The 9,149-nt window shown below is 40.2% G+C and overlaps 1 protein-coding gene across 1 annotated transcript in view; it reads right to left on the reverse strand.

The window, feature by feature from the left end:
• LOC118335889 (von Willebrand factor D and EGF domains) overlaps positions 1-4,790 on the reverse strand; it is a 27,565-nt gene extending 22,775 nt beyond the window's left edge. The window contains exons 1-2 of the mRNA XM_035672385.1: positions 4,370-4,790; positions 911-1,101 (exon numbers count right to left, since the gene is read on the reverse strand). Coding sequence (XP_035528278.1) covers positions 911-1,101; positions 4,370-4,445 — 267 coding nt within the window. The 5' untranslated portion in view covers positions 4,446-4,790. The remainder of the gene's footprint in view (positions 1-910; positions 1,102-4,369) is intronic.
• Between the last annotated feature and the right edge of the window lie 4,359 nt (positions 4,791-9,149).

Below are 9,149 nucleotides of genomic sequence, written 5' to 3' on the forward strand. Positions count from 1 at the left end.
CTAGAACTTGTTTTTAAACTAAACCAGACTCCAAAAACTCCTGCTACACTACTCAGACCTTGTCCCAGAGAGACCACCTCAGAGTTTCCCAACGAGGTCACAAATGGGGTCACGAGAGATTTCAAAAACTGATGTACTTAGATATTAGTAATTTTAAAAAACTAAATCAAATATTTGAAATATATCAACTCTTCTAAGTAATGATCCTGGACCTCACCACATGCTTCTGAAAATTGACAACACAAACGTGATTGATTGAAAACTCCTTCAATGCGGGGGTCATGAGAATTTTACAACCTTCAGCTAAGGCCATAACCGGCACATGGTTGAGGAACACTGGGATACCTAAAATCTGACTTGATTGACATGGAATTTTTGGAGACTAATTGCTAAATTTTTGTAAACTAAATCAATCATTTAGATTTCAGATTTCAATGTCAATTAATTTCTGTTCAATATGAAAACCAATTAGCAGGGTTTAAGTGTAAATGTATAAGTCTACACAGCCTTACATTATAACCCTAATGTAACATGAGAGCAATATAAACGCTCACTATAGTGATTTAAACAACTTAAACTTGTTAAGAGTCATACTTATACTCAGACAGAAAAAATACATTCACATTTTGAAAACACAGATCTATGGATTTGCTGTGACATTAAGAAGACATAATTTGCTGGAAATGGGCTAAAACAACAAACAAACACTGGAATAGTGCTTTTAAAGTCCATTGTGTAGCATTTAGTGGCATCTCGCGGTGAAGCTGCAATGAGAACAGGCTGTGAAGTGAATATGAGAAACTATAGTGGCCTACTGCATTGATGTTTCTAAATATTCCTGATAGCTCATTTACTGTGTGACAGACAGTCTGTGTCTTTGCAAGATATTTTACAAAAAGAAATCATTTACCTCCACACACTGGGTGGGCATGCTGGCCGGCTTGTCAAAAATCTGAAACTGGTACCAGCCTGGAGCGAGGGAGTGGTCGCAGATGAAGTCCTGCAGGGCCGACTGCTGCAGCCAGCTGGAGCTGAAGGTGGTGCTGCGGTAGGGGTTCTGGAGGATGGAGTGGCCACCTGGAGCACACTCTGGAGGGAGTACTGCAAGTGCAGCCAGAGAGACAACATAAGCACTGGAGGTACACCAAGACTGTCAATACCAATGATCAGATATATGGAAGACTTTCTGCGGGCCAAATAGTGAATTGTGGACATCCACAGTCCAGCTGGTCTGGACCCAAACATTTCAAATTGAATATCAAAGATGGTGAATAGGTATACTGACGTTTTGATACAGACCATTAAATGTACTGACGTAAGGGAAAGAGAGCTTGATTTTTATTATTTAGGTCATGAATACATATACAGGCAGAGACATTATTATGCATAGACAAAACTAGTATAGCCAAACATAACATAAGAAGAGCAAAAATGCCACTGTGATAATAAAAACAACTGTATAAATAACAACAATGAAGGATATGGACTATGGATACAGTATATATAGAAATAATAAACAATATATTATTCATAAGATATTGACACACTGATGAAGATATAAAAGTGGAGTTACACCAAAAACAGAACGGCTGTTTCTGTTTGAAGCTTTCGGTTCAACTTTAAAACCAACATCAGATGCAAGTAGAAGAGTCAGGAAACAACAGCGAGTTCAGGTGACCTCGTTTGAATGAATTAGACAAATGGATCTATGGATGTCCTGAGCCAAGCTAAGATTGTCCGTCCATGCTGTTAACAGAAGGGATTTCTGACACAACTGGCCCTACTTCCAAGATGCATGGAGAAGGGAAAAGGTCTGAAGAGACAAAACTCCAGCAGCAGTTGTAGTATCAAGATCAACTTCATCTGGGTCATCCATAGTCTGTCTGGTCACCCAGAAGACGTCTCACTAATCTCAGTTTAAGAAAGTTGTGATGTTCCTTCACAAAAACAACAAATGCCACATTGACTCAACCAGGGTCCAACAGGTTCAGGAACAGGTCAGGACAACAGGTAGACTTCTTTTAGAGGGACAACTGTTCTTTCATGATGACTTTAAATAATAAACGACTTACGGTACTGGTTCTACTTTCCCGTTGAGTCACAAGCAGGTATGCAATCTGCGGTTTACCCCTCCTCTCTTTATTAAATAAACTATCACAATGACCAGACTCTTGCTAAGACCTTTAAACACCAGCATGAGGAAATCAACCTCTCTGATAATGATGAAGACCTGAGCTGGAGCCAAACCCAACAGCATTATTATTAATGGACTTTCCTAGCAGGATGTGACTGCTGATGTCCATATGGTCCATCTTAAGATATGGTTTCACATCAGTTGTGGTGTAACGGCAGAAACTACTTGGTATTCATCTGCTGGTGGTAAAGAGCTGTTGTACATTATTCTTTATGCTTGATAAGCATGTTACAGAAACTTCAAAGAAACGTGTACTTTAAAGGTCAAATATGAATTTAAAGCAGGAGGGCAACTGTTTCCAAAAGTAAGTCCTGAGTGTATTTCACAAAGTTAAATGAAAGACATCCTCTTTGAAAGTGGAAGGAAGTCCTAACCATTCCTCCAGAGAGAGGCAGGTTAAAGGTTAAAGGAGGACACACAAAATTTGAGTGCTTTGGCAACATAAGAACAGCCAATAACATAAAACAAGGACATCGTACATCTGTGACTAAAACCTTAACCAAGGAGGATGTCAAGGCAACCTCTGGACATGACTCTGTTACGTTGTGAGGATCAAGACAATTTAACATTGGGAATATGCAACAAGAAAGCACAAAACTGGAATCACAGAAGGTCTTGAAATTAGATTTAGACACAAGGCCTCAAGATCTGGTACGGCAGAGTTCACCTTAAGGTTCTTATCATGCTGTACATTCCCACACAAACTGTCAATAACAGAGTTTTTCAGGGCGCCAAGGCAGATCAAATTAAAGTCATTGTTCATTTAGGGATAAGAGGTTTGATTCTGGCCTTTATGTAAACTTACAAATTGTAAAATCTTTATACAAATGTCAGTCTACCTGATGTATAATACTTAATGCAGATTAAAGGACCAGTGTGTGTAGGATTTAGTGGTTTCTAGTGGTGAAGTTACAGATTGCAACCATTTGTATACAGCTCAGCCTCCCAAGCCTGTTGGAGAAACTACGATGGCAATGAAATTCACAAAAAAAAATCTGCCTCTGTAGAAGTGATTAATTTAATTAAAAAAATAATTTAATTGAATTGTTTTCTGGAAATAAGTCACAAAGATACAACCTAAGACTTGAATCACGTGGAAATGGCTCATGTGATGCAGTTTAGAGTCCTGTTCAGAGGTCGCCTTGACATGTTTTCATCAGATGTAAGATGTCCTTGTTTTATTTTATTGGCTTTTCCGATGATGCCAAAGCACTCAAATTGTGATTTTAAGAGCCCTCGTTTAACCTTAAACCTGCTGACGGTTCCTCTCTCTGTCGCAGATTTAGGACTTCCTTCCACTCAGAAATGTTTTAAAGAAGATGTCTTTCATTTATATTTTATTATTGAGTTGGTAGCGACACACTAAACCTCTGCTCACCTCTTAGATTCTTCCCTAATTCAAGTGGCACACCTAAATGGCTATTAGGAAAGGATGTTGTTTAAATCTCAAGATCACAAGGTGAAGACAGGTGACTAAAGAGTTCAAAAGACAGAGAGGCCTGAGGTTTATAGCCTGTGACTGTAGAAGTACAAATATGACCATAAAATGTGGCATATGGCCACCAAGAAAAATATCCAAGCTGTAACCAAGAGGCAGTGACCTCTCGCTTCTGTGAGGAGGTCAAGTGAAAGGTGATAGCCGGCCGAGGCTGATGAGCTGCTGAAGGAGACAACAAGAGCTGTCAAAGCTTCACTCTCAACACCTGGTCACTTCAGTCCTCATCAGCTGGACGGGGACTCTGAGAGCAGGAGCCTCAAGAGCCAATTAATGCTCATATTGGTGAAGAGACTATACCTTGCCCCTGTCTGTCTGTGACAGCACAATATATTACACTCTGACCATGAGACTTGGAGGTATGTGGCCTCGGATGACAGTTATATGATGGACGACAAGGTGTCAGCTTGTTTTTGGCAGAGGGACAAAAAACTACCAGAAGAATCTGAGAACTTGGACCTTCTTCAAGAGTGATTAAATAATACTTTTTAATCCCATTTTTGGTTTGTAAATTGTTATTTTCTTACAGAAGAAAACGGCAGTCATCACCATCACCACCACCAGATAATAGTTTAACAAGATGTTGTTGCGTTACATTGGTGGGAACAGTGCGCATGCAACTCCTGTACCTCACAGTCAAAGTCAAAGAGCTGTTTTAACACTCAGAGGGGCGAGCTTACCTGTTTGAGCGTGCATTGCGTTGGGAAGCAAGAACACAACGCACGGAAGAAGTTTCAAAACTGTTTCAAGTCTCATCGTCCTGCAGCGGCCAGCGTGCGACTCTGCAACTAAACCGGCACTGGGTTTTTACCGAAAGTCCTCTGGTCCGCCCGGAGCGACAGGAGCGCAGCCGCGGTTTCCGTTATCCGACCCAGAACAAGAGGCGCAGAGGTGGGCGCGGGTGGGGGGATGCTTGCGGGAGGCGCTGGAGGTTTGGTAAACTCACTGGTGGTTGGAGGACTGCAGAGGCTGTCGGCTGATCCGAGACGCCGGACTCTGCAGCGGCTGACCACAGACTGCTGCAGGCTGGAGCATCATAGGAGGGGCATCAGCGGTACACCTTCTGACCCGGACCTCCACACTTCTGTCACTGAGCTGGTGCCACTACTAAAGACTTAACATTGAGGTTTTCTGTAAGATATCCGGTCAATGTGTGAGCTGAACAGGGCGGCAGTGAACAATTAGGCTGTTTATATTATTGATACATCTGCAGATTGATGATTGATTAGTGTTTTGATCTCTAAAACGTAGAAAATAGTAGTTTATTATTGTATTTTACTCAAGTACTGCACTTATGTACAACTTTAAGGTACTGATACAGTACTTTAATCTACTTACTAGTATACAAAGTATCTAAAATGAGTTCCACTTTGACAAACTAAAATGCTTTTAAATGTTGAGTGTGTTTTTAGTATGGTATTTCTACTTAAGTATTCATTCAGTGAAAATGTAACATTGTCTTTTTTTTTTGACCTGCCAAAAGTCCAAAAAGTTTAGTTTAATATCACAAAGAACACAGTAATGTTGAATTTTGCTTGAAAAATTACTCAAATGATTTTTCTGAATTATCAAAATAGTTGCTGAATCATTTCCCTTTATTTCAGTAATTTCAATAAATCAGCTTTTATTTCAGCTCTAAACAACAACCAAGCACATTTCAGAGCATAGAGTTCAAACTGAATACCATAATGCTACAAAGAAATGTAAAAAGTAAATCAGACAAACAACTAAATACATAAATTCTGGCTGTCATTCTGATTCACTGTCAAAAAGCATGTTTTAAAAAATCTCAAGGTCCTGAGAGATTACTGATGGTGAAAGACCATAAACCTAAATTACTTCTGTTTTCTGCATCACCATTACTATTCAAACATCACAGATATCCATAAACCTCATCAGTCTAATTACACGGTTATTCAGAGCAAATAAACATCAATTATCTGAACTGACTTAAGCCTGTAAAACTGTCTGCACCACAATCTTGTTTTTTCTCCGTTTCTAAAGGAGGGGTGGGGTGGGGGGTGTGGGGGGCGGGGACAAGCCACGCGCCTGAGGTCTAATCATGGAAGTTCACTACTGGCCAGACAGTGATATTTCATTAGTCACCACTCCAAACCACTAAAACAGATGGCCCACATGCTGCATTTTTCAGGGAAACGGCTTCAGCCAAAGAGTGGGATTTTGGATAAGCCAGATATCGCATTCAGGTCGTTTCCAAACAGCTCGTTTCCATTCTCACGCTTTCAGTGCAGCCATGCTACTCAGATATAGAGTTTCACTGGCAGGAGCTGCGGAGCTGGAGCTGATTGTTCTGTCAGAAAACCTGAAACCGATCTCTTTAAGGAAATAAGAAACGGAGGAAGTGATGGCACAATTCTAATAGTAAAAAAATTTATTCTGGAGATATTTTGAAAACACTCAGCCTCATTTTGCAGCGGCTGTTTCAGTCTGGGATGAAGAGAATAAGAAGCAGGGGATATAATCTGTGTTATTTTGGTCGGTTTTATACTAATATGGTAAAAGCTATAAGCTGCAGTCTTCACATTATTACACATACATTCAATCATAAACAGGAATACAGAATTTATTTCATATGTGCTGCATGTTAAAACAACTTAGATACAAATAACAAATATTTTTCTTATTGAGATTCTGTTATCGATTAATTAATAAATAATTTCCCCATAAACCTTAAGAAAATAATTAGAAAAAAGCCCATCACAGCATCTTAGAGCCCGAGGAAACATCTTCAAAAGTCTCATTTTGTCCGACCAAAAGTCTAAAACTCAAAGAGTATTCAGTTTTAAATTATATAAAACAGAAAAAAGCAGAAAATAATTACAATTTAGATGCTGATACTGACAAATATTTGGCATTTTACCTTGAAATAGACTCAAGTGATTAATCATTAATCAAGATATTTGCCATTATTTTTCTGTTGGTTAACTAATCGACTTTTTTTTCGATTGTTTCAGCTCTATAAATATTTTCCTACATAGGACTAGTAGAGACTCTGCTCTAGGGTTCAGGCTGATGATTTTGCCAAGTGTCAGCAGGACTATTTTTGACATAAAGTGGACGGTTTAAGCAAACTCTGAAGTTTCAATAAAGTCAGTAAGACTGTATTCTGTGATTAATGAGGATTAAACCTTTGGACGATTCTTTCTGCAGCTCTAAAGAGAACCAATGGGAAGCTGACAGCTGTGCAGGTCGTAGACTCCTCCTATCTTCTCCCAGTGCAACACAGAGGTGCCTGACTGTCTTGTCGAGACACTCGTCTGTTTGACTCCCAGGCGGAGGAGGGAGGGATATAACCCCTCCCTCATAAATCTCCTGGACCATCAACCTGCTAAGAGTCTGGAATAGCCATCAGGTAAAAACCCACTTTCTTCCCGTCTGCTCATTCCTCCTCTTACACAACCAGCAATTAAATCTCAATCGGCCTCCTGGATGGAAAACATGAATCCGTGTCCAGTGAATATACACGGTATATGTGACATGTATTAGTTTGGATTTTTCAGGTTAAATCCAGGGAGCAAAGAAAAAATGGTAAACAAATCTTGTTTAATGCTTAAATCTACACATGAGCTCATTTTGTGCAATTTTCTCTGATTATAATCAGCTCTGCAGACGTGGGAGAAATGGCAGCGCTGCAGTGTCCCCTGGGAAACGTTATATCAGCTAAATGATGCAGGGAATGTAAACTGTATAATTACTTTAACCCCCACCACTGACAGGGAAACTGATTGTACAACTTAAAAAGACTTCAAGTGTATACAGAAGGAGAACACAAGCAGAGCAGAAAATCCTGGTCCAAAACTATGTTCCAAAGGTCTAAACATGAATACACTTCCCCCTGTTTTACCTCCTTGTCTTCCTCGCCGTTGTTTCTCACGCCATCACCTGCATGAGAATCACAAACATCAGTTGAAGTGAATAATTCAGCACCTGTAGAAGACCAGATCAGTGCTCTGATTTGCAGCCCACCTGTGGCTGCTCTTGTTCAGTAAAGGGTGAAAGTACTTATTTAGTACTGAAGCACATGGGGATGATGGTGCTTCCCTGCTGCCTTTGTTGGGCCCCTGGGGAGAGGATTTGGACAACACTGTGCAGTGATTCGTCAGCTTGTGTCTTGGCAAACACGATGTTTTGGCAAGAGGAGTGGTGGAAGAAGTGCTCAGAATGGCAGTGAAGATTCATTTTTATCATTCAGGTGGTACGATGGATGAATCTGAAATGTCAGTTAAATGAACAACTACTCATTGTGAAGAGGAATAGCATTAGTTTTGCTGCTTGGATTTACATTTGATGTCTTTATCAGAGAGAATAACTGTTGAGCGCTGACAGGAAATGAAGGGAAATTACATGCAACAAAGGTTTCTGGTCAGACTGTTAAACCCTCAGACCACCGGGATGCTCTGTTTCCAGATCAGTGGAAGAAGGATAAGAAAAGACGGAAGGAAAATAGGAAAGACAGAGAGTCTCTGTGAGGTTGAAACTTACAGGCGCAGTGGTGCTTTGAGCTAAACTCTTAAAACATAAAACCACAAATGTCACCTCATAGCGACGCTAAAGTCATCCCTTCTCTCTCTCTCTGCCTTTTCTGTACATTGTAACCTATCAACAAAGGCCGAAAGCCCCCAAAACAGATTAAAAAAATTAATAAAAAATCAATAAATCTATCCAATAGTTGTTGAGATGTTTCAGTCTGAACCAAAGTGGTGGACCAACCGACCATCAGAATAATTCCTGCCACTCCTAGAGCCACATTGCTAGCATATTAGACATTTTTTGATGAACTTATCTGAATGATTTTGAATGTAAAATCTGATACTGTCCACACCTGGAGAGCAAAAAGCACATCAGACCTGCTGAGTGTGGGTTTTTTATAATAATAGCTCAGTGCTGCAGAAGGAACGGCTTTGTGTTTACTTACTATAGAGGACAAATGTGACCTCAGGGCAGCTGGGTCATGACACGAGCTATTCCTGCTTCCACCCCCCCACCCCCCGACATCCAGCCTCCCATCACATACCCCAACCCAGACTGACCAATCAACACTCTGCACCAACAATGCAAACAATGCCTATACAGTCTCTGATACAGTGATACAGACTAAATCTCCAAATCCTGTCAGAGTCAGACACACCTAAGGACTGTTACAACGCTCGTGAAAGAAGCTAAAGGTGAGCGTAGCATGAAAGTCTTAAAAGCTACAAAGGTAAAATACTGATGGATAACACAAGGTTTTGGTTTTTGGTGGTTGGTTCTCCTCTTTTATCTGTGAAAACACATTGAGCTCTCAAACTGTGTCCCACCAATCCATCCAGTGTCAACAGATATAGATTTTCTTGCTAAATCTAGTTTGTCTGTCAGGTTGCCTAAAATAGGAGTCAAAAATCAGACTATGTTTAGTCTGTCTGTTTTGGTCCAAAGGAAACCTAAGACAGGTTTTTACCA

This window comes from Morone saxatilis, unplaced genomic scaffold (assembly GCF_004916995.1).
Source record: "Morone saxatilis isolate NCDOM2014 unplaced genomic scaffold, NCSU_SB_2.0 Contig24, whole genome shotgun sequence".
NCBI lineage: Eukaryota > Metazoa > Chordata > Actinopteri > Moronidae > Morone > Morone saxatilis.